The 27,948-nt window shown below is 64.4% G+C and overlaps 3 protein-coding genes across 8 annotated transcripts; 2 read left to right on the top strand and 1 right to left on the bottom strand.

The window, feature by feature from the left end:
- Positions 1-15: 15 nt before the first annotated feature.
- On the top strand, positions 16-8,780 carry PPM1J (protein phosphatase, Mg2+/Mn2+ dependent 1J). Of its 2 annotated transcripts, none has more exons than XM_074849972.1 (10): positions 16-269; positions 1,412-1,538; positions 2,023-2,346; positions 2,772-2,884; positions 4,343-4,427; positions 5,884-6,002; positions 6,183-6,246; positions 6,420-6,527; positions 6,678-6,829; positions 7,114-8,780. In XM_074849972.1, the coding sequence occupies exons 1-10, from the start codon at positions 16-18 to the stop codon at positions 7,259-7,261; spliced, it is 1,494 nt and encodes a 497-aa protein (XP_074706073.1). In that variant the 3' UTR covers positions 7,262-8,780. The 2 variants fall into 2 exon arrangements, with proteins under 2 accessions (XP_074706073.1, XP_074706074.1); XM_074849973.1 differs by having other exon boundaries at positions 132-269; positions 2,028-2,346.
- Positions 8,781-10,363: 1,583 nt separating this feature from the next.
- On the top strand, positions 10,364-19,508 carry RHOC (ras homolog family member C). Of its 2 annotated transcripts, XM_074849974.1 has the most exons (6): positions 10,394-10,460; positions 11,715-11,787; positions 17,724-17,881; positions 18,099-18,219; positions 18,498-18,628; positions 18,752-19,508. In XM_074849974.1, the coding sequence occupies exons 2-6, from the start codon at positions 11,781-11,783 to the stop codon at positions 18,923-18,925; spliced, it is 591 nt and encodes a 196-aa protein (XP_074706075.1). In that variant the 5' UTR covers positions 10,394-10,460; positions 11,715-11,780; the 3' UTR covers positions 18,926-19,508. The 2 variants fall into 2 exon arrangements, with proteins under 2 accessions (XP_074706076.1, XP_074706075.1); XM_074849975.1 differs by lacking the exon at positions 11,715-11,787 and having other exon boundaries at positions 10,364-10,460.
- Positions 19,509-19,882: 374 nt separating this feature from the next.
- MOV10 (Mov10 RNA helicase) lies at positions 19,883-26,620 on the bottom strand. Of its 4 annotated transcripts, XM_074849971.1 has the most exons (22): positions 26,415-26,620; positions 25,221-25,317; positions 24,969-25,102; positions 24,647-24,885; positions 24,327-24,567; positions 23,924-24,040; positions 23,676-23,829; positions 23,442-23,596; positions 23,133-23,309; positions 22,900-23,047; positions 22,655-22,816; positions 22,477-22,580; positions 22,170-22,267; positions 21,959-22,078; positions 21,772-21,874; positions 21,517-21,640; positions 21,253-21,444; positions 21,070-21,144; positions 20,832-20,957; positions 20,642-20,730; positions 20,426-20,547; positions 19,883-20,325 (listed from the first exon to the last, which is right to left on the bottom strand). In XM_074849971.1, exons 1-21 carry the CDS (start codon positions 26,546-26,548, stop codon positions 20,433-20,435), a joined length of 2,904 nt encoding a protein of 967 aa, XP_074706072.1. In that variant the 5' UTR covers positions 26,549-26,620; the 3' UTR covers positions 19,883-20,325; positions 20,426-20,432. The 4 variants fall into 4 exon arrangements, with proteins under 4 accessions (XP_074706072.1, XP_074706069.1, XP_074706071.1 ...); XM_074849968.1 differs by having other exon boundaries at positions 21,517-21,874; positions 21,959-22,267; XM_074849970.1 differs by lacking the exon at positions 26,415-26,620 and adding an exon at positions 26,075-26,394 and having other exon boundaries at positions 21,517-21,874; positions 21,959-22,267.
- Between the last annotated feature and the right edge of the window lie 1,328 nt (positions 26,621-27,948).

Genomic DNA, 27,948 nt, shown 5'->3' with positions numbered 1-27,948 from the left:
GGTTGAGCTGGGCCCATGCTGCTGCGGGTGCGCGCCGCCGTGGCGCAGCTGGTGGCGGGGGCGGGCGCGCAGCCCCCCGCGGAGCCCCGGGGGGGCGGTGGCGGCGGCAGCGGCGGTGGGGGGGGTGGAGAGGGGGGTTCGTCCTTCTGCCGGCCGGCCTTCCTCCAGCTGACCGCCGAGGAGCTGCGCCGCGCCGATGACCACGGGGGCCGGGCGGTGCAGAGCCCCGACGGCCGCCGCCGCCTGCCCTGGAGCACGGGCTACGCCGAGTGAGCTGGGGGGGGGGTGGTCCGGGGGGCGCTTTGCAGCTCGGGGCGGGGGGAACCGGCACGGCAGCGGGGCTCTCGGGAGGTGAAGTGGGTCGCAGGCAGCCGGCCGGGTTTGTTTCTCCAGGAGTAGCGGGGGGGAGCTGTGCCTTGCACGGGAAACCGTCAGTGGGGGTTTATGCTCGCACCCCCCCACCCCCGCGAGGGTTTCGGGCTCTTCTGTCCCTTGTTTTCTGCTCGGATCTGCACAACAGCCGGTGTCGCTGATGGGGAACTGACACCGGGGGGTGCAGGAGCTGCTGCGGCTCTCGCAGGGCTCGGGAGGGAGGAGGGACTCGAAGCTGCCCTGGGAGCGGGGCCGGATTTGGAGTTCCCCTTCGAGGGCCCGATCCTCTTCTCCTTTTCCTTGCGGCGAGTTTCACCGTCACCACAGGCCGGGGGGGGGGTTGTCAGGCATCTGCTCAGCACTGTCAGCCCGCTCCCGCATCCCTTTTTCAGGCCGACCTTCCCCATACCCTCGGGAGCTTTTCGAGGTGTTAATTCGCCCCAGGAGGTACTGGGGAGCAAAACCCCCCCTCTGCTCAGCACCGAGTCTTCTATCTCCCAGGACTTCTCTTTGCAAACCACTTGCAAAGTCTCTGCCCAAAGGCCCAGCCTGTTGTGCACGTTTACAGCTTCCTCCCGTGAGCAGGTTTTGCAGTCTAGAAATCTGCAGAGGTGGTGAAAAGTTAACGTGACTTTTTCTGCAAAAGTTCCCCTGGTTTCATCTTCATCACCTCGTCCCCCTCCTCCTCTGCAGCACCTGCTCCCCTGAGGGTGCTGGGAGCGGTGGGACAGGGATGTGGCTGGGGGTGCGCATTGAGGCTGGTTTTTGGGCAGTTGCTCTGCTTGGGGCGGTGGTGGGGGCCTCCAGCAAAACCAGCTTTTTCTGGTCACCCCCCTCAGTGGGTGCCTGGGTGCTGGTGCGGGCAAGTGCTGCTGCTGGCCCCAGATAGACTGGTTGGGCACATCTCACCCGGCCGCTGCCCAGACAGGGCAGGAGCACCCACAGAGCCCCGGGATGTGGGGCATGGGCGGGCGTTGGGGGCTGGGGGCCAGCTTCTGAGGGAAAGAAAGAGTCTTTACATCTTGTTTCCTCCTGGCAGGGTGATTAATGCGGGGAAGAGCCAGCACAACGAGGACCAGGCGTGCTGCGAGGTGGTGTTTGTGGGGAGGAGGCCCAGCCCCAGGGGCCGGCTGCCGTCCAGGGAAGGTGGCGGGGAGCTGGACGGGGTGAGGGCCTGCACAGGCAGGGATGCGATGGGGGGGACGCGCGATGGGGCACGTGGCGATGTCTGTGTGCTGGGGCTTCCCTCAGTCCCCGGGCCGGCTGCCCTGCTCCTGCCAGCTCCTGCCATCGTCCCCACTGGACTAACCAGGGCTGGCTGGCCCGGGGAGGCCACTGGCCCGTGTGCCCCAGCGGGCTGTGGAGGTGCCTCCCGTTTGGAGGAGCCGGCTGCTGGGGACGCGCTGCTGGCAGCACGAGGTGTCTGATGCAGCAATGGGCTGGAGCCAGGGACCAGGGCTGGAGCCAGGGACCAGCTGTGTCTGGACACCCTGGATCAGCTGCCCGCATCGCCTCTGCCTGCGCTGGGCTGTGACCTGTGAGCTGGAGGCCCTGTGTCATTGTCCTCAGCTGGTGACCCCAGCTGCTCTGAATTCCCCGTCCCGTCTGCTTCCTCTCAGGCTCGTTTAACCTTCCTTCCTCTCCCCGCAGGGCAGGAGGGGTTTTTATTTCCACTACTGGGCCTTGTTTGATGGCCACGCAGGCAGCGGCGCTGCTGTCCTGGCATCCAAGAGGCTCCATCTGCACATCTGTGAGCAGCTCCGGGACCTCGTGGACATCCTGCAGGACCCCTCCCCGCCCCCCATCTGCCTCTCGCACGATGCCAGGGCTGGCCCCGTCGAGCCGAGCCGGGTCCCCCTGGCAGAGGACAACGGGGAGGTCCCCAACGATGCTGTGCCACGGTTTCACCTGGAGAAAGCAGTCTCCCACGAGAGCCTGGTGATCGGCGCCATCGAGAACGCCTTTAAGCACATGGTGAGCGAGCCCCCGCCTGTGGGGACGCCTGGGGCACCCCCGGGGAGCATCTCCCTGCTGTCCCTGTCTGCACCAGCGTGTCCCCTCCGGCGAAAGGCAGCTCTGCAGTGAGGAGGGGGCTGCAGTGAGGGCTCCGAGCAGGGCGGGCTCGGAGGGGGCACTGTGATGCTCTCCTGTATTTTGGGGGTTCAGGACGCAGACGCTTGGGGCTCCGGTGTGGGTGCAGAGGGCTTCTCTGTGCTTTGTCCTGCAGCCGTCCCTGGGCTGCGTGGGGAATGGTGCCCGGCCCTGCCTGGAGCAGGCTCTGGGCTCGGCTTGTAGCCCAGGTGCTGCCGGAGCAGCTGGGTGCTATTTTGGGCTGCTTGCAGCTTTGCTTTGCAACTTTGCCTGCCCGCCCTGCCCGGAGCCGTGCTCTGTCTCCCCAGGATGACCAGATCGAGCGAGAGCGAGCGTCCCAGCGCCTGGCCGGGGGGTGCTGCGCCCTGGCCGCCGTCTACCTCATGGGCAAGTTCTACGTGGCCAATGCCGGCGACAGCAGGTACGGCCCCGCAGGGCAGCCCCCGCCTTTCCCCCCGCAATCAGGGAGCTCCCCGGTGCTGGGGGCTGGTGAGGAGCAGCCAGCTCCGTCCCTGAAGCTGGGCTGTCTTGGGGAGGGCAGAGGCAGTGGGACCGAGCAGAGCTGTGCGCCGGGGACAGCGTGTCCTGCCGTCATCCCCGCGTTTGCCGGGCACACAGAGTGTGCTGCAGAACCACCTCCCGAAATCTGGGACTTGCTCCCTTCCTTCCTGTCTGCTTCTGGATCACACCCCAGTCCCTGCTGACAGTGCTGGCTTGGGCTGCAAGTTGGGGAGTGAAAATTGCCCTCAGCAAAGCTTTTGGAAATGTGCAAGAAGGCATTTTAGGGCACACTTTGTACCGGTGAACTGCTTCAGGAGAAGGACACACAAATCTCTGTGCAGACAAGTCCCGTGGGAGCTTGGAGCGCAGGGATTTTGGCTGATCCGTGCATTTCCGTGGGTGCGTTGCTGTAACTGCGCCCGGGTGTGTTCATACCCCCGAGCCACGGCAGAAGGCAAGGCCACCTTGTGGTGGGGGTGAAGCTGGTTTGAGTAGCTCTGTATTTACTGCAGGGTGCGCTTGTCCTCGGCAGGGTCAGGCCAGCAAACACAAGCTCTGGTAAATTGTCTGAGGCTGGAGGGCGCGCTTCCAGCTCTGGGATGGAGGAGGAGGACCTTCGTGCCTCCAGTTTTGGGTGCGGGGCCCCTCCGTGGCCGTGCGGGACGTGCACAGGGCCCCGGGGCTGTAACGGTGCCTCTGGGTGAGGGTCTGTTCCCTCCTCGGGTGCCGGACGCTGCCAGAGCTGGGCTCAGAGCTGGGCTCAGAGCTGGGCTCAGAGCTGGGCTCAGCCAGGCCTGGCATTGCTGGGGCAGAGCTGCAGCCCTGGGCAGTACAGTGAGGGGGGACAGCTGGGCCACCACTGCTGGAGATCCTCGATCCCCCAATGCCATCCAGAAACATCTCATAACCAGACTTTTAGATTTTTTAGCACGTTAAACCGTCAGACCAGCCCCAGCAGCGAGCCGCAGTGCTGCTGTGGGCCAGGCGCTCGCTCCCGTGTCCTGCTGCTGGTGAATTCTGCCTGTCTGGCGTGCGGCTCCCCTCTGAAGGGGGGTTTCCCACCTTTGTGCTCCTCCTTTTCTAACCATAGCCTGCCCTTTGGTTTGCTCTGCTTCATTCCCCTCTGCCCCATGCTTCTCTTCCATTTTCTCTTCCTCCCTGCCCCTGTCCTGCGCAGGAGGGGGACATGCCCTGCATTAGCTGCAGTGGAGCCAGCATGCAGCCCCCCGCCTCGGGGCTGGGAAGGGGGCTGGCAGCGAGGGGGAAGGGTTGCACTGCCCAGCAGCCGTGCAGGGAATCGGTCCCGGAGAGCCGGGCTCAGCTCCCCTGCCACGTCTTCTCCTCCTCTCTAATCTCATCCTTCCATGTTTCATTGCAGGGCCATTATCATCCGTAATGGGGAAATCATTCCAATGTCCAGGGAGTTTACTCCAGAGACAGAGAGGCAGAGGCTGCAGTTTTTAGTAAGAAAGACCTTTCTTCTAACCTCATTCCTGCTGAACCACCTCCTGGCCCCTTCCCAGCCCCCCGCGCTGCCCCCTTGGTGGGGTCCCGGGGGCCGAGGGACCTGCTGGGACCTGCCGATGGCTCTTGTCCACCCCGGCCAGCTCGCTGGGTTGGGGAGGGGCGCTGGGACGTGGGGAGCTGCCCTGACCCACTGCTGGGGGGCATCTCCTGGCCGGTGGAGCCCTGGTTTGCTGCGGGGTCAGCATGGGGGTCTGCGCCCAGCCAGGACTTGGGGACCCCGGGCTCTCGGCGTGGGGCCGGTTTGGTCCCTCTGGTCCTGCTCCTGCCCGGGGTGGCAGCGGGCTGGCTGGGGCGGTGACCGGGAGGAGCGGGGCTCCGCTGCCTCCACCCGTCCTGCTCCCTCACACGCTCGAAGGAGCCGCAGCGCTTGCGCCGAGTCCTGGTTTCTTCCCCGGCTGCTCCCTGGGGAGGCAGGGAGCTGACGTGTGCCAGCAGGTTTCTAGCTCTCTTCCCAAAAGCTCCTCTCCTGCCTGGCCTGGACAAACCCCCCTGTGCCACACAGGGAGCCTTTTTAAGGTTATAAAGACCTCTCTGACGGCAGCACGGAGGAGGAGGCGTTTGTGCTGGAGGAGGTCTTGCTGGATGTGATTTCCTGGCTTGCAACGTACTTGGAAAAACACTGAGGCATTTTTTTCTTGGATCTATTTTTGAATGACCGAGAGGAGGAAACTGCTGTGAGCGGGATCCTCTCCAGCCGGCTGCGATGGGCAGGGTGCAGGCAGGGGGCCAGGCACACGCTTGCTCTGCTGCACGGTGCCCAGGCCGTGGTCAGGGCCCCCCCGGCGGGGGACGGGGCTCTCCGTGCCTCTGCACCGAGCCCTCCCGTGTTCCCGAGGGCTCTCCTCCTTTCTTTCAGCTCTTTCTTCCTCCACCTGCATTTCCCAACGCTGTCCCTGTTCCCAGTCCCCTCGCTTTGTGCCCTGGGGCTGCCCGGGGAAGGGGCTCTGTGCTGCTTCTTGGCCAGGACACGGTTCCTGAAAAGATCCTTCAGCTCTTTTCCTCGGGCGAGTGCCGTGCCCTGTGCTGGGCCCGGGGTGCCAGGAGGTCTGTGGCTCTGACTCCTCTGGGGAAAATTCCAGCTTCTCCTGGAGTTTGCTGGGTTTTGACCCCTTTTGGAGATCCTTGTTTCCCAAAACTCTCCGTGAAAAGCTTCACCTTCTTGGTGGGTGTTGGCATGGCTGTCCCCAGCTCTTGTCTGCCCTCTGGGCGTAGCACAGACGGGTGGTTTGAAGCTGCTTTACCACCGCCCAGAGCAGCTGACGTTATCCCCATAGCGGGGGGGCTGGTGGGCCCCGTGCCGCGGTGGCCGGCGAGGTGCTGCGGTGATGCCGGCGCTCCTCCGTGGATCCCGCGCTCCCAACCCCGTGGCTGAGCTGCTGCTTTGTCCCGCAGGCGTTCCTGAGGCCCGAGCTGCTGGGGAAGGAGTTCACCCACCTCGAGTTCCCCCGCAGGATCCAGCCCAAGGAGCTGGGGAAGAAGATGCTGTACAGAGACCAAAACATGAACGGCTGGTAACGCCCCGTCCCGCTGCACCCGGCTCCAGCAGCCCTTCCTGTGGGCCGGGGCTGTGCCACGCCACGTCCCCGGGTCTGGAGGGGCCTTATCCTGGGGGATGCCATGTCCTGAGCGGGCAGGGGAGGTGCTGGGAGCCTTCGCCTGCTGAGATGTCGTCTCCGGTTTATTTTAACCAGGGCTTACAAAAAGGTAGAAGAAGATGACCTGAAGTTTCCACTTATCTACGGGGAAGGCAAAAAGGTGAAGTGCTGTGGCAGGAGCTGTGTGGGGGTCACATCCCGCCCACCCTTGATGAATTGGGGGTTTCCAGCTTGTTTTTGCTAATGCTGTCGCCAATGCCACCGATTCTCAGCTGGGAACGGAAGTGGGGATGAAGCAGCTTAAAGCTTCCTTTTGATTTCTCCCTTCTCCAGGCTCGGGTGATGGCCACGATCGGGGTCACGCGGGGCCTGGGAGACCACGACCTCAAGGTGTTCAGCTCCAACATCCACATCAAGCCTTTCCTGTCCTGCTTCCCCGAGGTGAGCCTGGCTGCCGGCTGCTCCGCTCCCGGCGGTTCCTGCAGTGGCCGGAGCCGGTCGGGGTGACCAGCCCCATGGTGCGCCCAGTGCAGCAGGAGCCTCCTCTGCCTCTCTGCCCCTCACCCTTGCACTTGCCCCATCGCTTGCCAGGTCAGGGTGTACGACCTCACGCAGTATGAGCACTGCCCTGACGACGTTCTGGTCTTGGGCACTGATGGGCTCTGGGATGTCACCAGCGACAAGGAGGTGGCTGGTGTGGTGATGGAGGTGCTGATGAGCTACGAGCCCAACGACCCGTGCAGGTGAGCCACGAGTGGGCAGCGGGACGAGCGTGTCCTGCACTTCGACACCTCCCCTTGCTCCATGGAGCCATGTCATGGCCGTGTGTCCCTCCGGCCTCGGGGCTGGTGCTGTCTGCAGCGTGCCACGCTCCCCTGGATGCACGTGTCTGAGCTCAGAGCTCTCCAAGGGACCCTTTCCTGCACCGCTGGCTCCTCCAGCTTCTCTGTCCTTGCCAGGGACCACAGGAGGCTGCATCAGGGGGTCTGGGGTGGCTTGCTGAGCCACGTGGTGCTGCGTCCCCCAGGTACACCATGGTGGCCCAGGAGCTGGTGGTGCGGTCCAGGGGGGTGCTGAAGGAGCGGGGCTGGCGGCTGGCCAACGACAAGGTGGGCTCCGGCGACGACATCTCTGTCTTCGTGATCCCTCTGGGCGGCCCAGGCAACTACACGTGATGCCCGATGAGCCCGGGGCAGCGGGGCTTGCCTTTGCCTGGGCAGAGCTGAGCGGACGCTGGCGCTGCCTCAGGGCCACCTCTCCCTCGAGCACTTGTCTCCTGAGCTGACCGCGAGAAGAGAAAGAAACCCGGAACCTCTGTCTGTGCCCTGGCCCAGAGCATCCCCCTCTACGTGATGCCCCCCAGCCCTGGGTGGAGGTGGAAGGGCCTCGGACAGAGAGCGGGGATGGGGGGTCAAGGGATGTTTTTTTGTGCTGCCACTTTCTTGATTGCTGTGAAAAGCCTCAAGGCTCCCTGGCTTCTCGGTGCGTCCTTTGCCCTGGGCTGGGTGCGCTGGTTCCCGCCGCGTGCTGCGGCCGTCGGGGCACTCGCGCCTGGAGAAGCCTGTGCTGCTGCTGCAATCGTCTTCTCTCCCCCCCCGTGACACTCGCACTGGTGACACCGACGCCACTGTTGGGGCTGGGACAGGCCAGGGCCTGGGGTGAAGCCCAGCCGGCAGCCGGGCCGTGCTCAGCCCGGCAGAAGTCCAGTTGTGGGTGGCATGGCAGGGGCCGAGCCCCACGCCCGACGCCCTGGTTTTGTGCTTGTCCTCTGTGGCCCCTCACGCCTTCGTCCCGGCCACGTACCGTGTCTTAGTCCTGGGTGTGGGAGGAGGGGGCAGCGCTCGGTCGCTGCGGCGCACCGTGAGCCCCAGGGAAGGAATGAGCTATTGCACTGCACGGGCTGTGCCACGGGTGCTGCCCTCACCCCTCTTCATGCCTTGGATCACTGCTGTGTTTCTGGAGCCAATTATTTATTATTAACTGGAGAGCTGAGCTGGAAAAGGTCTAAATCCTTTCTTGGTGCGGGGAGTCTCTATGAATATGTGTCTGTACTTCTGAGCGGTTCGAAGTTGGCCGCTGCTGAGCCGCCGTTGCACAGAGCAGCCCTATTCAGCCGAGCTTAACAGCTTAAATGTGCTGCGTGGATCTGCTTAGCTGAGGGCTGGAAACCCACGATAAAAGCACTTTGGTTGTGACTGGGGGGGGTGGGGAAGACAACTCCCTCCTTTTTTCGTAATAATCTTGAAGCTGGTGCTGAGCAGAGCTGTAGCAGCAGTTGATCGCTCCCCAGGGTCTTACTTTGCACCACACATACCTCTGCCCCGGAGGATGCATTCCCTGGACCTCTGCAGAGCGTCGTGTCCTCCCGGAATGTGAGGGGTGGTCCCAGCGTGGTGGGGTGAGAGCTGGGCCCTGTCCCTCCTTGTGGGAAGGCTCCGTGGCACCAGTAGCCTGTGTCCTGCTGTCACTGGCTGGAGCCACCTCTTGTCAAGTGTCACCTCTGGTGAATGTTGTTTGTCTCTTGTAATCAGTGGGATGTAAATAAACTGGGTGCACTTAATGGGAAGTGAAAGTTATCCAGCGAGATTTTAACCTGTTGGTGTCTGTGCCAAAGGGAGCAGGGAGTGGCGCTGGGGCTGGGAGCCTGTCCTTGCGTAGCACTGTGTGTGTAAATAAAGGTTTTGCCACTCGCAATTCTGCTTCAGAGTCTTTCTTGCAGAGCTTCTGCAAAGACCTACCTAAAAGCCAATTAGCTCTGATTAATTTATGTAGGCAGGCAGGGTAGCAAATAGGCCCAGGCAGAGCCATGTGAGCTGCTGCCGTCCCTCTGCCCTTGGTGCTGGCCGGACCCTGTGGAGTTTCTCCCCCTCGCCCTGGGGAGCGGAACGGCGACCATGCGGCCCGGGGGGGGGCTGCCCAGGGCTGGGGGGCAGCGGCGATGGGTCACAGGGTGGGTCTGTAACCCAGAGCAGGACCAGGTTGGTGATGGCTGCACTGGGCTTGGGTGAGGATTGAAAAGCAGCGGGCCCCAGCCTGGACCCCCCCAGCCGCTCCCTGCTGCAGGCAGCGCCTGGTTGGACGCGGGCAGTGGAGGGGAGGAAGGGCTGATGGTTTCCCTGCCTGCAGGGTCCCTCCTTCAGGGAGCGGGTGGGTGGTGGCTCCCAGGGACACGATCATGCCGGAGAGGCAGGACCCCTCTCTGGGAATTCCAGCATCCCAGCAGCAGCTACCCCTGCCTCTGGGGTGTCCCCCATCCCCCTGACTGGTGCTCCTGATGCTCACAGACGTTTTCTCCACTCCCCCAGCTCCCCCACAGTTGTTTGTGCAGCCTCGTTCCCCTGGTGCGATGCTCGTGGTGGTGGCTCTGCTTTTCCAGGTCACAGCCTGGGAGCTGCTGGGTGAGGCAAGGAGGCAGAGGCTGCATTTAAAGCTTCCTCTGTGGTCCCCTTTTTTACTGAGGAAACATTTCCTTTGGAACCAGCTCCTGGCCTAGGGCTTGATAAATTGAGAAAAATCGTCTCCGAGCCCTTAAAATAGCAGCGGTTTATGAGCCTGGGTCTGGGCCAGGCCCCCGGGGCCGCCTTTCCCTGGCTGAGCGGCCGGGACTGGGCCCTGCGGCTGGGCCGTCGCGGGCGGGAGCTGCTGCCCGGTCCCTGCCCAGGGCACGTCCCTCCACCCCGGTGGGAGCGGGACCTTCCCCCGGGAGCCGGCGGCGGCGGGGCAGCACGTGGGGGAGGCAGGAGGGGCGCGACGGGGTTCGGCTGCTGGGCACCGCTGCCTCTGCCGGGATCTGCCTCTGCTGGGATCTGCCTCCGCTGGGATCTCCTTTCCCTGGGATCTCCCTCCCCCGGGATCTCCCTGCCCTGGCAGATCTCGCCTCTCGCTCCCGGTGCCTCTTGGCGCTGCCGTGATTCCCTCCCGGGGGAAGCTCTCCGCGTCTCCCGGGGATTTGCTCCCGTGGCGGGGGGCTCCTGCCCAGGGGGTCAGGCCCAGGCTGGGCGTTGCCGCTGCTCCTGCCTGGAGGGGGTTTGGGAGCAGCAGCTCTGCCCTCCCTGGCAGCGCCGGGGTCGCCCCGCTGCCGCCTGGCGCCGGTCACCCGAACCGGGAAAGGGCCCGGGGGGAGCCCCGGACCAGCCCGGGGATGGGGGAACCAGCGGCGGGTCCCGGGTGTCCCCGGAGCCGGGGAAGGGGCACAGTCCCAGCAAGGCTCGGCTCAGCAAGGCTCGGCTCAGCTGAGCCCGGCTCGGAGCGCTCCCGCCCCGCCCGCCGCGGGCCGCCCCCGGACGGGGCGGGGCCGTCTGAGCCGCGGAGCCGGGGCCGGGGCTGGGACCGGGACCGGGATCGCGATCGGGACCGGGACGGCGGCGGAGAGAGGTGCGGGCTGGGCCGGGGGTGCGGGGCCTGGGGGAGCTGAGCGGCGGGGGGCACTGCTGGGGGTGGGGGGGCCGTGGGGTCTGGGCAACTGGGGTCACTGGTGGGGTGTGGGGTTACTGGTCTAGTAAGGTGTGCGGTCAGAGCTGGGGTTTGGGGGAACTGGGGTCTGCGGTTACTGGTGGGGTCTGGGCGAACTGGGGCGTGTGGGGTCTGAGATGGAGTTTGGGGGAACTGGGGTTTGCGGTTACTGGTGGGGTGTGGGGTTACGGGTACTAGTAAAGTGTGGGGTTGGAGCTGGGGTGTGGGGGAACTGGGGTGCGGGGTTACTGGTGGGGTGTGGGGGCGGGTGCCCCGGCCGGGCTGGGTGGGGCGCAGTGGGACAGGAGGGGGTGGGTGTGCCCGGGATGGCGTGGGGGTCCCTGGGCGCGGGGCAGGGGTGGGTCAGCGGCCGTTCGGGTCGTTCCTCGAGGGCGGCTGTGGGCTGCGGGTCCCGGCCGGGGCTCCCCGCTCCTCCCGACCAGTGCCTGACCCGGGCCAGGCTGGGGGGAGAGCCCGGGGGCTGCTGCCGCGACCCACCACCCCTCCCCACAGCCCCAGCTCCGGCTGCGTCCCCATGCGCGACCTCGCTCGCAGGGCGGCTGCTCCGTGTTTTCTTCAGAAAAAGGAAAAAAGTTCCCTTTGCTTACTGCTGAGCTCATTTTTAAACGTTTATATTAGGGGTGCTGGGAGGGGGGGAGAAATAATTGTGTAATGTCTTAGGAGCAAGGGAGCATTCCAAAAGCATGACTGCGCCGCCGTTCCAGCACTAACAATCTGGCAGCAGAGTCTTCCAGCAGCCGCCAGCCCCCCTAAACCCAGCCTCAGCCTCTCGACACCCCCGTGGTCCCCGGGCTGCTTCGGGGGGTGCATCTGCGAGGGGGGGTGGGCTGGGAGCGGGGCCCCGGCTGAGCCCCCCGGGCCGGATCCCCAGCAAAGCGTTTGGGTCGTGAAACCGGAGACGGGGAGGTCGCGGCTTTGGCTGGCTGCGTTTCACTGAGGCCACTTTAATTTTATTTTCATTTTGCCAAGTGCCTTTTGGTGTCCGAACAGTTTCAATTTCTGCTCAGCTCCTCCATCCCAGCTACAAGTGGTGTAGGTAGAGGCTGTGTGAGCTTTTACGGGCTTTAAACTGAATCCATGTTCCTGACAGCTACAGCTTCTCCAGGGAAATGTTTTTTTAAGCGGAAAATAAGCCAAGTCACTGTCTTCCAACAGGTTATCGGGAGCGTTTAACCAGGCTCACCTCCTAACTTGCTGTTTGCGCTGGAGAGGCGTATTGACATGAAAAGTAAGGAATGTATCAGCAAATATTGATTGGCCCTGGGGCAGGGGCAGCCAGGCATTGCACAAGCACAGGCGTCTGCTGAGGCTGTGGCACCTTATTTGAAGCTTTCAGCGAGACACTTGCGCTGCCGTGAGCCTGGGAAGGCTGTTGCTTCCGTGGGAGGTAGAGTGTGAACGTGGCGTGATGGCCTCTGGAAACAGAGGTAAGGGCAGGCAGCGTTTCCCACAAAGCTCAGGCACTTGTGGTTCAAGCTTTGTTTAGGCTTTAAAGTCCTTCTGTTCCAAGTCCCTTTCTCTGTTTTGCTTGTGGTTGTTTTTGTGGGATTTCGCAGTGAAAACCAGCCAGCCCAGGGCTCTGCTCCGTGCCTGGCTCCGGGCTGTTGCCCTTTGCTCTGCGCTGGAGCGTGCTGCAAAGCCAGGCTGGCTGAGCCGGCCCAAAGAATAGCTCGGTGGTTTAGAAGAAAACTGCTAAGATCTAAAACTTTAAGCACGGAGTTCGAGCTCCTTTTTTGAATGATCGCTCATCATTCGGACGTGGCAGCTCTAGGTGTTAAGAAGACTTCAGGCAGCTTTTCCAGGGGTGGGTACAGACATGTGCTGGGTGCTGGGTGCAGGTTTGGCAGCGGGACCGCAGCCTCTGAGCCGCCGGAGCTGGCGCTGCCATCGGGGGTGGGTCGTGCTCTGGGTGTCAGCGATGGTTGTTGGCGCGAGCGAGGCTGGAGGCTGGTCTGTGCCACACAGAAACGCAGAGCTTGGCCTGCCCGGGGCTGCGCCAGCAGCAAATGGCAGATGCTGCGGGGCCAAACCAGTGCCGCTTTGATTGTCTCCAAGCTGCCGTCCGCCCGGGAGCTTGAGCCCCACCTCTGGCCTGGCCGTGGCGTTTCCCTTTGGCTTCAGCCCCTTTTGGAACTGTCTTCTGCTTCTGTATAAGGGTCCCTCTGATATCTGAGGCACTTTGCTGGGACGCTTGTCCTGTGCTGCCTTGGCCATGGTTCAGATGTCTCAGCAAATTAAATTCCCCTCGATGGGGAAACCTGTCAGATTTTAATTTGGAAGTTTACTTCCTTTTTCATTGCCCCAGCAAGTCCCACCAGCTAAAACCAGCTAAATTTCTGGTGTGGAACAGCACTGCAGGGCTTTCTGCTGGTGACACCTGGCGATGACCCGTGTGCCTCTGTCATTCTGTCCCCAAACACCTTCAATCCCCGTCCAGTTACTTGAACTTGGGGACAGCTGTGGCCTTGACACCGGCTCTGGGGGTTCCCTGCTTGTGCTGACCGTGTTGGTGGGGAGGGAGGAGAGAGGCTCTGGGGAGGTCTGGATGGAGGCACCCCCATGCCCACAGCTCCTGGGGCTCCAGCCGTGCCCATGGTGGCCTGTGGCTGCCCAAAGTGGCTCCTGTTTGCCCAGTGGTGGCTCTCCGGGGCCCTGTCCCCAGGTGCCCTCGCCTGGCGCGCTCGGTGGTGGCAGCAGCCCTGTGCACACACACGGCCACGTTTAAAGTGGAGACTTGGCTGCACTGGTCAGAAAACATTTTCTGTGCTCCCTGCTGGAGTTCCGTGCTCACTGGATCTGTGAGAGCTGCCTCAGGCCTCGTCTGCCTTACAGGTTGCACAGCCTGAGCCCGAGGCGTGTTTTGGGGTTTTTGAAATCCAGTTAAATGCCCCGTGGCTGTTCTAGCCTCGAGCCTGGTCTGTGCTGCACTAGCCCAGCTCCTTCCCAAACGAGAGTTAAATCAAAACAGCCCAGCCGAGCACTCTGGATGCTTTTGTTTGTTAAACCACTGAAATATTTAGCTGAGCTGAAGACACAGCAACACCAGGAAGATCTTGGTCTGTTCAAAGAGGTGTTTTTCCTTCTCTGGGGGATCCGGGTGGGTGCCTGGGCTCCAGGGTCCAGGGCTGCGAGCAGCAGGCTGGCTGTTCCCTGAGCACCCAGGCTTTGGGGTTGTGCCTCTGGCCAGGGCTGTGGCCAGAACAGAAATTCAGCTGGTTTTGCTGATGGGTGGTGTGACAGGTCCAGCCGGGGTGGAGCCGTCAGTGGCAGCACTTGGGAATTTCTGCTTTAGAACAAAACCCCTCTGTTGGCCTGGGGAGCTCGAGCCTTGCCAAGGAGGCTCGCTGAAAGATTTCTGTCCCTAGTTTGAGCCCTTCTTCAAAGTGTTAATGCCTTTCTCCACCATTTCCTGAGATCCCATAGCAGGCACTGGATGACGGACACATCCTGCTGCCGGAGGAATTCCCCTTTTCCTGCCCGGCAGGAACTTCACATTTTGAGGCACAAAGCTGGGGGGGGGGGGGGGGGGGCGGGCAGTAACGCCAGGGCTGTCCTGGAGCCCCGGCTGGTTTCATGCTGATGGCTTTAGAATAGCTGCTTGGAAAGCAGAGCAGTTTGGTTTCATTTTGCAATTTCTCGGCGTGTCGAAGGAGCTGCCTGCTCGGGATTGGGCCCTGCTGGTGGCAGATTAGGCAGCGCCGCTCTGCGGAGATGCCGGTGCAAAGTTGCTGCTCCCTTTCGTTATCTCTGTGAGCGAGCAGGAGGCGTCTCCAGTGAGGGACCCCAAGTGCTGCTGGCACCCGAAAACTGCGGTTGCCGTACGGGCCGACGTGGCTGGGCAGCCTTTGCTGTAACTCGAGGTGGTTAACGCTTGGCGGAGTTTAAAATCTGAATTTCCATGTCTGATGGGGGTGACTGCGTCCTTTTAATCATTTTGCCTGCCTGCCGTTGTAGTAAAACTGTCCTCCTCAAGTTGTCTTCACGTTTTCCACTCTCTTTTCTCTGCTCTGGCAATGGTGCAAAGCCCGTTGCGTCGGGCTCCCCTGTCCCAGGGACTGGCCTCATCCTGCTGAGGGATGGAGCATCCCCTGGCCGGGGAGCTGGTCTGCGAGTGCCACTGGTGTCCGGCGTTGGTGCCGGCCGGCTCGCACGGAAAGGGCAGGGATGGGGACAGCCCAGCTGGCCACTGAGGCACGTAGTGCTCTCAGCCCCTTGCCCCGCTCGCCTCTGCACGACAGCTCTGGATTAGTAATGGGCTATTTCTGGATTGCTCTCATGAGTAATGGAATGAGTTGTGCTGAGATTTTGGGTGGGGATGGTGCCTCTGCCTGCTGAGTCACCGCTCGGCATCACGCTGGGCTTGGGAGCTGCCGGGGCCCGGGGCCGTCCTGGGTCAGGGTGGACAACGGGGGCCGTGGGAAGGAGCCTGGGGAGCGGCGACCCTGCTCGCTTTGGGGCATCTGCCATGGCCCCGGCCGGGCAGGCGCACAGGCCGGCGAGTGGAGCTGGCAACCACACCGGTTGGTTTTGGTTTAGGTCCCATGTCCGGCAGACGGAGCATGGGCAGATCTCGATGTCTCCTGGGAGTGTTTGTGTCCCCAGGCAGCCGCTGTTCCTCACGCTGCAGATGTGTCGTCTCCGCGCTGAGTGGGTTAGATAGCGGCGCGTCCCACACCGCCTTTCATCCCCCCTTCGGCCTTGAGATACGGAGTCGCAAAGCAGCAAATCGCATTTTGCTGTGGACAAAGGAGCTTTCTGTCTAAGTAAATAGACTTTTCTGCCCACGAGCTCTCCTTTTTCTGTGCTGTGCAGATGACGGCTGGGGAGAGGACGAGCCTTTGGTCAGATGAGGATGGTTTGCAGTGGGGCTGATGCGTTTCTTGTGACCCCGGGGACACGCTGTCCTTGAGGGCTTTCCCTCCTCAAGTGGGTGGGAGACAGCAGAGTCCTTCAGCCCTTTTATCTGCCTCTAACACAAACGTCAAGTCTCCTCAGGATGAGCTCCTGGCCGGCTGCCCGTGCGTGGGGCCACGGGCATCCCTGGCCCAGCCGGCCATGGAGCAGGGGGCACAAGGAAAGGGGCCGGAGCCGTGCCGGGGGGTTTCCCCTCTGCGCTCGGCCCCCGGCAGTGGGACCCTTTGGGCACTCTAAGTATTTTCTTCAACTTTAGTGTTGCATCTATGTGCTCACCCTCTTTATAGACGTGCTGCTCATTGGGACATGTGCTTAACGCCGAGGCTCCTGACCGAGGAGTGCTGGATCCTGCTGGACACGGCCCTTCGTCCTCCTCTTCTCACTTTACAAGTGCCGACTTACTATTTTTATTAAAGGCTCCACAGCACTCAGCACCACAAACCATTTGGCTCCTGAGCCAACGTGCTCGTAACCTGCGAAGCTTCGGGGCTCTGGCAGGGTCTGGCCTGGCTCTGGGTGAAACCTTTCTCTCTTTTGCCCCAACCACACGGTTGGGCAGTTTGATCTGTGAGAGCTGGGGTGGTCCCTGAGACTCCCTTGGGGTTTGTGTGACAGCCCTGGGCAGGTCTCTGCCAGGCAGGAGCTCAGCCGTGACCTGCTGAGTGTGCAGATCAGGGGAGCTCTCTTCAGCCTGCTTTTGAAATGCAAGTCAGCCGCTGAGCCTAATTTCTTAATCCTTCGTGTGCGGCTAATTATGATGCAGCCTTACTTGGGTTTTTCTCTTTTCTTCCCTTTTCCATTGGCGCAGGGTGCGGGTGTGATCACCCTGCAGAGGACCGGTGCCAGGTCCTTGTTAAAGTGTCAGGGCCCTGGTTAAATGCCAGACTCGTGATGGCCAGCGATCCCAGTGCGATCCCAGTGCGATCCCAGTGCGATCCCAGTGCAATCCGCTCCCAGCGCTTGCAGCTGGGTGTGTTGGCGTAGCTCTGCGCATCCTTCCCACACGGTTCTTTCCCCTGAACCTCCCCGAGGCTCCAAGCCCAAACTGCCCCTCCCAGTCCCGCCGCCCTGGCCAGGGGGGGTTTGGAGGGGGACGTTGGAGTGTCTCTGCCTTCCTGAGCAGTTCTCTGGACAACTATAACTTCCCCCAGCCCACAGAGCAGCGTGTACCTTTCCCAGGATTAAACCCTGAGCCCTCAGTGAGCATCTGCCCACGATTTCTGCGGGGACAGAGAGCTGGTGATGTGCCAGAGGTGCGTGAGGACTGGGTCGGGCTCTTTGGACTGAGGCGTGTGGGAGGTTGGGGATGGGAAAGAGATTCTGGGCCCAAGGTCAGGGAGGGATGTGATCCCGCCTCGGCTGATTTTCTCATGCCTCGTTCAGGCGCCACGGCAGGAGTTTTGTGCCATCGTCCTGGGCAATTCCCAGGCTCAGCTGTAATCTCCTTTTGAAGCTCGGGGATGCAAAGGCATAGTTTTACTTCCAGGACTGCATCCTTTTTCCTTGGGGCAGAAAGCAGCCTCCTTTGCTGCGGGGTTTCGGCTCTGTTTGCTGAGCGGTGGCTGGCAGCTTCCCCCGCTGCCGGTGCCAGCGCCGGCTCTCGGTTGTTATGTGGCAAAGGCTCCTTTGTCAAACAGGCTGGGACGGGGCCAGCCCACTGCCGGGTGCCAGGTGTGCAGGTTTTGCTCGCCCGGACCTCCGAGAGCTCGGCTCGGCGCATTCCTGCTGCCGATTGGATTATTTGGGAGCTGGCAAGCGAGCCTGGGTGAAACCCGGAGTACAGTTTCTGCCCTGAGGAATTTATAATCCGAAATAAAACCAGCGGGTGCGTGCAACTCTGAGGTCGTCAGAAAAGCCACTTGCCTGGGGTGGTGGCCCAGTGTGAAGGGGTTGGATGGCCGGGGCAGGAGCCTCGCTGCCGACGCAGGGGGAGGGCAGGACGGTTTGTTGCCTGGTGTGAGGTGCTGCCCACAGCCGCCGGCACTGGCCGGGGCATCAGCGTGGTGGTTCGTGGCGATGGATGCGAGTGGCTTGGTCGGGCTGGTTCTCGCAGCGCCAGTGCCCGTGCGGGTTGTGTGCGGGAGCTGGAGCTGTGCCTCCATCCTGCCAGTCACCGGCTGCTGGCGCTGGGGGGTGCCCGTGCCTGGTGCCCTCCTGGGCAGGCTGCGGGGCACGGGGGGACCCGGCGGGGCCGGGAGCGTGGGCTGCCCACGGCTGCTCTGTCCCGCTCACCCGCCCTTGTCCCCGCAGCGATGGCGGCCATCAGGAAGAAGCTGGTGATCGTGGGAGACGGTGCCTGCGGAAAGACGTGTCTGCTGATCGTCTTCAGCAAGGACCAGTTCCCCGAGGTCTACGTGCCCACCGTGTTCGAGAACTACATTGCCGACATAGAGGTAGACGGGAAGCAGGTAAGGGCCGTTGTGCGGTGCCAGAGCTGCCACGTGGGTCGTTCCACGCAGCTCGGGTGCGCTCGGGGGAGCCCCGTGGCTCCCACGTTTCTGGGTCACCCTGAACCTGCCCCGGTTTGAGGAAGACCATAGCTATAACTGAGGAAGAAGAACCTGCTCGCCCCTGGCCTGCCGAGCCATCCGGGAGCTGCTGAGCCATGTCCCTCTCCCCTCCCAGGTGGAGCTGGCCCTGTGGGACACGGCGGGACAGGAGGACTACGACAGGCTGCGGCCCCTCTCGTACCCGGACACGGACGTTATCCTCATGTGCTTTTCTATCGACAGCCCGGACAGCCTCGGTAGGGAGCGAGGGGGGACCTGGGGCTCCCACAGCACTGGGTGAGCTGGGGGTGCTGCCCCTCTGGGAGGATGCTGGTCCCTCCCCTCCACCTCCTGGCTTTGCGGGCGCTGTGGGAAAATGCTGGGAACTTGCTGGAGGTGGTGGGAGAGGAGAATGCTGCAGGGCGAGCTCTCCCCCCTTCCTGCGGGAAAAGCCCAACGCCGGTTCCCACAGCTGTGAGGGGGCCAGGGGGGAGCAGCCCCTTGGCTCAGGGGGGTCCACCTGTGCTCGTTGTAGAGAACATCCCTGAGAAGTGGACGCCAGAGGTGAAGCACTTCTGCCCCAACGTGCCCATCATCCTGGTGGGGAACAAGAAGGACCTGCGGAACGACGAGCACACGCGGCGGGAGCTGGCGAAGATGAAGCAGGTGGGGGGCAGCCCTGGGTGCCGTGGACCCGGCGCTGAGGGCTGGGTGCCTCGAGGGCTGTCGCTCTGCTCTCGCTGCTGTTCTCTGGCGCTGTTTCCGAACCCTCTTTTTAATATTTTCCAGGAGCCGGTGAAGCCGGAGGAGGGGAGGGACATGGCCAACAGGATCAATGCCTTTGGCTACCTTGAGTGCTCGGCCAAGACGAAGGAGGGCGTGCGGGAGGTCTTTGAGATGGCCACGCGCGCGGGGCTGCAGGTCCGGAAGAACAAGAAGCGCAGAGGCTGCCCGCTGCTGTGAGCAGCCCGGGGAGCCAGCAGGCAGCTGCCTGCACCAGCCCCCGGCTGCCCTGCGCCGCGTGGGGAGGGAGCGCTGCCCGAAGCGGGACCTGGTGGTGCCAGGACCTTGCCCCCAGCCGAGAGCTGCCCGTCGAGTGTCCCTGCCCGGCTGTGGGCCAGGAGGGGCCGGTGCCTTCGCTCCCCGCTGCTCAGTATGGGCCGGGCATTTGTGTAGCTCCCCGAGTCGCCCCGTTTTGTACTGATCTCCCCGGTTTTGCCTCTCCCCTGGGGATTGCGGGAGGTGCCGCTGGCTGCCGCCTGCAGCTCGCGCCTGGGGTCTGCCGGGCGCTCGGGCTGATGGATCTGCCCGCTCCCCTCGGCCCTGCGGGCAGCACATGCCAGCGATTTACGCAGACTCGCCCCGGGCAGCTTTGGGCCCCGTCTGCGTGCAGGGCCGGCAGCGCTCTGCTCCCGGGACCCAGCGCCTCTGCCCAGCTCTGCCGGTGATGCCGCCCTCCAGTCTGCGTCGGGCACGGACTTGGCACCGGTAAACCGAATGGTGTAATCGGGAGAATAAACGCAAACTGGTATTTTAATAATGGTAACTCCGCTTGTGTGGCATCCGTCCAGCTGGCCCTCGTGCCCCCACGCTGGTCCGGGCAGCTGCCTGCAGGCTGGATCCCTGTGCTGCAGGGTGGGGGGCTCGCTCGGCCCCCAGCCCCTCTTGCGTCGGCCGCTGATGCAGGATCGGGGCTTGTCACCGTGTCCTTGGGCAAGATCCCGGGAGCAGCTCACGTGGGAAGGGCCGGGCAGGAGTTCCCAGTTGTGCCCAGTCCTCCCCGGCGTGACGGGGGCTGCAGCCGTGGCTGGAGCCATCTCTCCCCTGCAGCCATCCTGGGGCAGGCCTGCAGCACGCCTGGCCCTGCGCCCGCACCCCAACTGTGGCAGCAGAGCCCCAGAACACGACATCGATACATCATTTTTCTCTAAACCTTTATTCCAGGGAAACAAAAGTGAAGTGTGGCAGCTCTCGGGCCAGGCAGCTGCCTGGAGGGGAGCTCAGCCTGAGCCCGGCGGGGTCCCTGCCTGCTCCTCGCTCCCCCACCGCGGCAGCGCTGAGCTCCCCTGCGCGCCCAGCGATGCTCTTTGGAGCCGTTCACTGAATGGTGAGACCAGTCACAGAGAACTGGTTTGACATGGACGTATCAAAAACTTAAAAAGGGCGAGTGGTCCCAGCGCGGCGCTGCCGCGGTCCCGCTCTGCGGGAGGAGGGGGCTGCCCCGTGGTCCGTGGCAGCGAAGGCCGGTGGGACGCCCTTGCTGCAGGCTCGGGGATGCAGCAGGGGAGAGCAGAGGCAGGCCAGGGGGTGCTGGGGGGTGCTGGAGCTCCACGGGGCTTCTCCTCCTTTCCCAGGCAGGTTTCCTGCCGAGAATCCCCATGGCAGAGATGTCCCCTGACTCGCGAGGGGACCTGCACCCCTCAGCCCTGTCACCCTCACTGCGGGAGAAGCCGCCCCGCTCACCTGGCTGCTAATTGCCGAGGCACAGCGCGTGGAGGTCGGCGGCGAGGCCGTCCTCGGCCGGGCTCTCGTCCTCGTAGGGGTAGCCCGTGTAGCCACCCTCCTCCCTGCAGTACCCGAGGAACCTGCGGGCGCAGAGCGAGGGCAGCGTGGGCAGGAGGGGGCACTGGCCCCGCTGCCTGCACTGGCCCAGCGGGGAAGGGCGGGTGCCAGGCTCACCTGTGCCAGTGCTGGTCCTTGCTGAGCACGGCCGGGTTACCCACCACGATCAGCAGAGCCTTGGCCCTGGTGATGGCCACGTTGAACCGCTGAAAAGAAAAGCAAGGGTGAGGCTTCAGCCCCCGCCCCAGCCCGCCCTGGGTGCAGGCACCAGCAGGGAGTGGGGGGTGCCCAGGGAGCAGCACAGTGCCTTGGGGTTCTTGAGGAAGCCCAGATTGAAGGTCTCGTCGAGCGGGAAGTACTCGCTGCAGCTGCGCACGGCGGAGATGAGGATGACGCGCCGCTCCTGGCCCTGGAACTCCTCCACGGAGCCCACCTGGGGCGGGGGCAGCAGCTGAGGGGCCGCAGACCACCCCCAGGCTGGGGCTGGCGGGGGTCCCTCACCCGCGGTGGGGTGGGCTCCTCTCCCCCTGTGCCCAGGACCGTACCTTCAGCAGGCTGATGTCCGGCAGCGCCCGCAGGACGGGGTCCAGGGAGGTGACGGCTTTTCGGATCTTCTCCACCTGGGGGGGGATGCGCAGCATGGAGCCACCCTCATGTGCCAGCCCCAGGGCTGCCCACCCGTCCCGTGTCCCCCGGGGGTGGAGTCTCCGCCTGTCCCTGCCTCTCACCTGCTTCCTGTAGGGAGAGATGATGCCGACCTCCTTGGGCGAGACACGGGGGCAGCCCCCCTTGCCCTGGCTCTGCAGCAGCTTCTTGAGATAGTGGACCAGCACCTCGATCTCCGCCGTGTTGAAGAACGAGGGGCTCTTGGCCTCTCTCTGCTCTTCCCCGCAAACCCCGTGGAAGATGACGGGGAAGCCCTGGGGGTGGCAAGCGTTGGGCTCAGCCCTGCCTGCGACTCAGGGCTCCTCCCTCCCTGCTGCCCCCCTCACTTTTTTGGGAAGCTCCTCCCAGGCGCAATACAGACTCCGGACGTCGAGCTCGTCGCTCTCGCAGGCCTTCAGCTCGCTGTCGTAGAAGAGCTCGTTGGGGATCCTGAGGATGGTCTCGTGGGACCTGGCAGAAGCAGAACAGTGCCCGGGGCAGATGCCACGTGTCCCCAGCACCCCCCCGGGCACCGCACACCCAGCGGGCGCGCTCCCAGATCCTGCGCCGAGCCGCACGCAGCAGAGCGGCCCCGTCCCCACCTGTAGTTCCAGAGCAGTTTGGTGACGAACTGCGGGTCGTACCCTCCGCTCGACTTCTTGTACAGGGGGTTGTGCAGCATCAGCCTCTCCAGCAGCGAGGTGCCTGCGCCCAGCGAGACCCCGTGGCTCGCTGCAAGGCCGCTTGGCCCTGGGCACCGGCAGCGCTCCCACCCCTCTCCCCGCTCACCCAAGCCGTGCTCGATGGCCAGCGGCGACCTCAGGATGGGGCCCAGCTGCTGGGGGTCTCCTGCCAGCACCAGCTGCCCCCCGTTGGGGTTGGTCTCCTGGTCCATGGCACTCAGAAGCCCTGGGCACAGAGGGGGAGCTCAGCAGGGGACGGGGGCGTCCCCAGGCCATGCAGACGCTGGTCCCCGAGACAGCTGGTGGGCAGCACTCACCCGCGATGGCGACCACGCTCTCTGGCTCTACGGCCTGGCCGCCCTCATCAATGAAGACGTGGGAGAAAAACCCTGGGGGGAAGTTGGCTGACACCAGCCTGGGGGAGAGGTGGAAAGAGGCTGCCTCGGCATCCCTGCCCCGGCTGGATGTCCTTCCTCCCCTCACCTTCATGTTTGTCCTCCCCCAGAGCGGGGGTCCCCCCTGCTCCCCACCCTCCTCCCCTCCCTGCTGCACCCCAGCCTGGATGCCAGGCAGCCCCTGGGTCCCCCTGCCGTGGGTGGTGGGGACAATCCCCAGTCCTCTGACCTTCCCGCGGTCACCAGCGTGGTGATGAGGATCCGGTAGCGCTGCAGATGCTCCTTGCTGGGGTACACGTAGCAGCTCTGCTCGTCGTCCCAGTTGCAGCAGGACTGAAACCCAGGCGCTCGGTGGGACGCTGCTCCCCCCAGGGGCCCCCAACGTGCCGCGGGGTACAAGGACCTACCCTGATATCAGCAGGCACCTCCTGGTAGCTCCTGGAGTTGGCGACAAGCCTGTAGATGTAGCGGGGGGCGATGTCCTTGATGAGGCGCTGGCACAGCAGGTCTGTGGCACTGTTGGAAGGGGCACAGGCCAAGATCCGGGTGTCCTTGAAGCACGTCCACACCTAGGGGGGAGCGGGGGGCGACGGCACTGAGACCCATGGGCCGGGGTAGGCTTGGGGCTGGACCTTGGGCACCGGCCGCTCACCTGCTTGATGGCTTCCACCAAAGTGACCGTCTTGCCAGTCCCAGGGGGGCCGAAGATGAGGTACGGCGCTGGCCTGGACATCCCTGTCACGATGTGTGTCACGGCTCTGCACTGCTCCTCGTTCGCCTGCAGCTTGCGGTCAAACCACCTGTGGGGGTGGAGGCTGAGCGTGCCGGGTCCCCGTCCCCTCCTGTCCCCCCGTCCCCTCCTGCCCCGCAGGCACGGGGACTCACCGGGGCTGGAAGGTGCCTGTGAAGAGGGACTGGTGGCAGGAGCTGGAGGGGAAGAGGAGCCCGGACAAGCCACGCTGCATGGCCAGGGCTGCAGCCCGGTGCTGGACCTGCAGCGGCAGCCGGTTGAAGGTGAAGGTCACGTCGAACTTCAGGTTGTTCACAAACTTCTTCTGCAGCCTGGGAAGGAGCGGTGTGAGCAGGGCACGGGGACGCTCCCCCAGGCCCATCCCAGCCCTTCCCAGCCTGTGCCCGGCCTTCGGCATGTCCGAGCGGGGCTGCCGGGGCCCTGCCAGCCCGGCCACCACTCACTTGGAGGAGAAGCCCAGCCTGACCTTCTCCAGCTCCACACCGTGCACGTAGCCCTTGTACCGGACGAGCGGGGAGTGGTCCCGCTCGCTGCTCAGGTGGACGAAGAGGTGGTCCCCCTTCAGCACGGACGGGCGGCTCTCGGCCACACCGGGCACCTGCACCGGACAGCTGGTGTGATGGTGGGCACCCCAGGAGCCCCAGCACCCCCCCGCCCCGCCGGCCTCCCCTACGCACGTCAAGGACCAGCAGCGCCCTGTCCTGCACCATGGTCACGTCCTGCATGTCGTAGCGCCGGATGTCCACCTCCATCTGGATCTCCTCCAGGTGCAGCAGCAGCTGGAACTTCTGCTGGTAGTTCTCAGGCTGCAGAGGGGCCTCCAGCAGCGACCTGCGGGCAGCCGGGACGTCACCGTGCCCCGAGGACACCTCGGTCAAGGGGCAGCAGGCGGGAGGCAGCATTGCCCCCACCCCTCGGCACTCACTGCATGTCAGCCCAGCCAGAGCTGGCCCTGGGTCCGCGCAGGATCGCGTCCTTGAGGCTCTTCAGGTAGTCATAGGTGTCCAGAGGGATTTCGCTCTCCAGTTTGTTTTTCAGGGAGCTGGATGGAGGGGACAGCAGTGCCGCAGGGACGGGCCCCCCCCGGGCAGCAACCACCCGTGGCCCTGGCAAGCAGGGTGTCCCCAGCCTCCCCAGTGTCCCCAGCCTCCCCGGTGTCCCCAGCCTCCCTGGTGTCCCCAGCCTCCCTGTCCCCAGCCATTGCACGGGGATGAAGCGTGGTGCCAGGGTGCCCAATGGCCGGGTCCCAAGGAGCTGAGCCTTGTCCTGACTGGAGAACAGGCTGGAGCCCTCCGCGCGGGATGGCAGCGGTGACGCCCGTCACATACCCGTCAGGGGGGATGCCGTCCTCGGTGATGACGGTGACAGGCTGCTGGAGGCTGGACTGGTAAGGCTGGAAAGGCGCCGAGGGCCCCAGGTCCTTGGCCAGCTTGCTCTCGGCGACGGCAGCGATGAAGCGCCCGATGCTGAAGGGCTCGTCCGGCTCCTTGGTGAACTCAAAGACCACCACGGCATGGAAGTAGCCATTGCAGGTGGCCAGGCACCGCGCCTGGATGGGGTACGAGCCGCCTGCGGGGCAGAGGGGCGAGAGCTGGGTCCTGCATCTCCCCTGGTGGGGTAGGGTGTGGGGCAGGGGCTGGGGCACTACCTGGGTGCAGCAGCAGGGACTGGCCCCGTGTCACGCCTTGCTCGTCCGTGAAGGAGAACTCCCGCACGCGCCGGCGCGGCTGGCACCGCCGCAGCGTCACAGCCTCGGCCCCGTGGTTCTGCACCAGGACGGTGACTGTGCGGGGCTTGCGGGGCACCACCGGGAAGCGGATGCGCCCGTTGCCCTGGTCGTGCTCCGAGACGATCTCTACCCCGTGCTTCCCGCAGATGAACTTGGCCCTGCAGGAAGGAGGGTCAGGCTCTCCCAGCCGGGGTGGGGGGTCCCCGGGGCCGTGCTGGCGCAGGCGTGGGCAGGGTCGTACCACTTCTTGGCGCGGCTCTGGGGCGCTTGCGGACTGGAGCTGGGCTGCTGCCCTGAGGCGGATGTGGACGCCGAGGCCGTCGTGTTCCCACGGGGTCTCCGGTACTGGTCTGCCACCACCACGCGCCTCTTCTCCTGCGAGGAGCCACCGGCATCAGCGCGGCCCCCAGGGTCCTGCCAGGGGCCTGGGGCTCCTGCAGAGCCAGTCCCAGTGGGCACCGGAGTTGCTGCCCCAGCCCGGGGCCTCCCTCACCTTCTTGAAGTGCACTGACTCCCCGTGCACCTGCACCCGGTGGGTCACCTTCAGCGCGTACAAGATGCAGGAGAAGTTGGGCATTTTTGTATCGGTCCTGCACAGACAAGGGAGGGAGTTTTCTGCATGGGCTGCCAGGGGCAGCGGCAGCAGAGGGAAGGAGAGCAGGAAGGGAGGGTGGAGAGGGACACTGAGGCTGGGGCATGGGACCCTCTGGTGACTCGCCTCTGTCCCGGGAGAGGGAGGAGGGCTGGGGCTTTTCACCAGCCCCTGTTACACCCCCACGGGCTGCTCCAGCTGTCCCACGCTGCGGCGTGGTTGTTCCAGCTGTGCCACGACATCGCTGCCTGTCCCTGCCAGCGCACAAGTGGCAGCAGGGCAGGGACATGTCCCCATCCCCAGATCCTCGACAGAAGATGCCATCCAGAGGGGTCAGCCCCCCCCCCCAGCCCCAGGGGCTGAGCCGGCACAGATTGGGGCTCCCCCAAGGCACGGCCCCTGTGCCCCCACAGCGATGCCTCCCCAGGTACCTCCTCCCGCACCCCAGGGCACGTCCCCCCGCCCGCCAGCGGGCTGAACCCCGGCTTTGCCAATGATTAACGGCAGTGATGTTGCACAAGGGCCAGCGTGACCGGTGTCAGTGGGGCGAGGAGGGGAGCGTGGCGGGCAGCGGGTGTCCGAGGCCGTGCCCAGGCAGCGGCTGGGGGGCCCGTGCAGCTGGGGAACATCCCAGCAAGGCTGTGGTGAGGTGGAGGGGCTTGGGGGCATGAGGGGAGGCAGCTCAGCCTCTCGCTGCAGCCGCAGCCCAGCAGCACACGAGCCTCCCCAGCAATGCTGCTCTGTTTGAGCCGTACCTGGCGAGAGCATGGCCCCTGCGTTCGGGTTTCACTGGTCCAGGTGGTCCTCACTGCTCAGAAAGCACAGGCCCCCCCATCCCACCCAGGCTGGGGATGCAGGAGAGTCCCTGAAGGCCCCACGTGTGCCCCAGCGCTACCCTCACACCCCGCTCCCGGCTGGAGCCGCCTTGGCACCCCCACGGGAAGCCCCAGCGATGCTGGCTGGGGCCCAGTGATGGTGGCCGGGCACTGGCCATGCTGGCCAGGGGAATGGGCGATGCCCAGTGATGGTGGCCAGGCACCGGCCCATGCTGGCCGGGGGGGCCGAGGCTGCCCGGGTCTGGCCGAGGGCTCTCACCTCCCGCGGAACTCCTGGTTGTAGATGCTCCGCAGCGTGTCCCGCTGGCTCTCCTGCTGCCGGCCCGTGTCCCGCAGGAACCGCACGAACTGATCCCCCCACTGCCTGCTCTCCGCCACGCTGAACCGCGGCATGGCTGAGCCGAGCTGAGCCGACTGAGCTGAGCCGGCCTGAGCCGAGCCGAGCCGAGCTGGGCTGGGCTGGGCTGGGACTGGCTCAGCAGCGAGAAACGAAAGCGAAAGCGGCTGTGCACCCTGCGGGCCCGCCCGGCCGGGGCTGGGGTGGGCGGCTCCTGCCCGCATCATCGGCCCGTACCCGGGGAGGGGGGAGCCTCGCCCGGGGTCCTGCACCCCACTGAGGGTCCCGGCTGCGGGATCCCCACGGTCACGGGAATTGCCCCGGCTGCGTGCAGAGGGGCTGGGGTGGGGGCTGGCGGGACCCCGAGGGGCGCACCCCCCCCCTTGCAGGGCTACTCCAGAGCGAGGGGCACATGCCCGAGCCAGGCTGTGGTTGCGGGCCGGGGAGAGCCGAGGTGATGACTGTCAACGGTCTGGGCTGGTTGTCACCCCCCCGGCAGCGATTGCCAGCAAGGGGGGGGGCAGGGGCTTGGGCAAGGAAGTGCCCAGGTCCATCGCTCTGTCCAGTGACGAAGGCAGGGGCTGCCACAGCTCCCACGGCCGCTCTCGAACTAGGGCAGCAGCAGGAAGAGCTGGTTTCTGTGTCTCTGGTTTCCCGTGCTGTCCCCCTCCAGCCTGCCTGGGGAGGATGGTGAGCCCCGACCTGCTTCTGTAAAGCTCAGGTCCCTGGGACTGCTCACGGTGCTGCTTTCGCCGTGCCTGTGGCCCGAGGCTGTGGGGGTAAGTTGCTGTTGTCCCCCCTTAGCTTGGGTGGCTTTTCCTCTGCCCCAGGCTCTGCTGCTGACCCGCTGCTGTCTGGAGGTGGCTGACGGACCGTGATGGTGTAGGGCCCCTCGCAGGTTGCTCTGAGGCTTGAAAAATGGGGGTGCTGCCTTTGGAGAGGTTGCTTGTTAGTCCTTCTGTCAGGTATTGCAGGCAGAATCCTGCAGCTTTGCGCTTTGGTCTTGCAAACTGAGAGGAAAGCTCTGTCCTCGCTGGGCAACCCGGCTGCTGTCTCTGGGCCAGCTGGGCCCGTCCCACCGCGCTCGGCTGGCTCTGTCCCCCCAGCTCAGTCAAGCTCCAGTGCCTGCTCGCTGAGACCCACCTGGGCCAGGCTTTGGCTTTGGTATGCTCAGCAGAGCCAGCCCGGGACACAGGCTGTGCCAGAGCTGGGCTCAGTCGCCGCTGAAGCCTCTGGTCTCCAGCAGACAGTAGCCAGTGGCTTGGAGGATTAGGTTGCCTCTGGGGCATTGCTTAGTGCCCCGGGGGCCAGGGGACACGCCAGGGACTAAGAGCTGGGAAGGGGCTGGGGCTGGGCCAGCGCAGCCGGCTGCAGAGAAGGCTGGTGGGGGAGAAGGGCCGGGAGGCAGGCAGGCAATGAGCGGCCTAGAGGATGATTAGCTAAAGATTTGGAGAAG

This window comes from Strix aluco, chromosome 25 (genome assembly GCF_031877795.1).
Source record: "Strix aluco isolate bStrAlu1 chromosome 25, bStrAlu1.hap1, whole genome shotgun sequence".
NCBI lineage: Eukaryota > Metazoa > Chordata > Aves > Strigiformes > Strigidae > Strix > Strix aluco.
This window is presented reverse-complemented; position numbering and strand designations above follow the sequence as displayed.

Coding starts and splice junctions, on each gene's coding strand:
- PPM1J (XM_074849972.1), top strand. CDS start 16: ATGCTGCTGCGGGTGCGCGCCGCCGTGGCGCAGCTGGTGGCGGGGGCG. Junction 4,428..5,883: donor GGCAGAGGCTGCAGTTTTTA/GTAAGAAAGACC, acceptor TTTGTCCCGCAG/GCGTTCCTGAGGCCCGAGCT. Junction 6,830..7,113: donor GAGCCCAACGACCCGTGCAG/GTGAGCCACGAG, acceptor TGCGTCCCCCAG/GTACACCATGGTGGCCCAGG.
- RHOC (XM_074849974.1), top strand. Junction 18,220..18,497: donor CGACAGCCCGGACAGCCTCG/GTAGGGAGCGAG, acceptor TGCTCGTTGTAG/AGAACATCCCTGAGAAGTGG. Junction 18,629..18,751: donor AGCTGGCGAAGATGAAGCAG/GTGGGGGGCAGC, acceptor AATATTTTCCAG/GAGCCGGTGAAGCCGGAGGA.
- MOV10 (XM_074849968.1), bottom strand. CDS start 26,548: ATGCCGCGGTTCAGCGTGGCGGAGAGCAGGCAGTGGGGGGATCAGTTC. Junction 25,103..25,220: donor AGTCAGTGCACTTCAAGAAG/GTGAGGGAGGCC, acceptor GGCTCCTCGCAG/GAGAAGAGGCGCGTGGTGGT. Junction 22,581..22,654: donor AGGTGCCTGCTGATATCAGG/GTAGGTCCTTGT, acceptor CCTGGGTTTCAG/TCCTGCTGCAACTGGGACGA.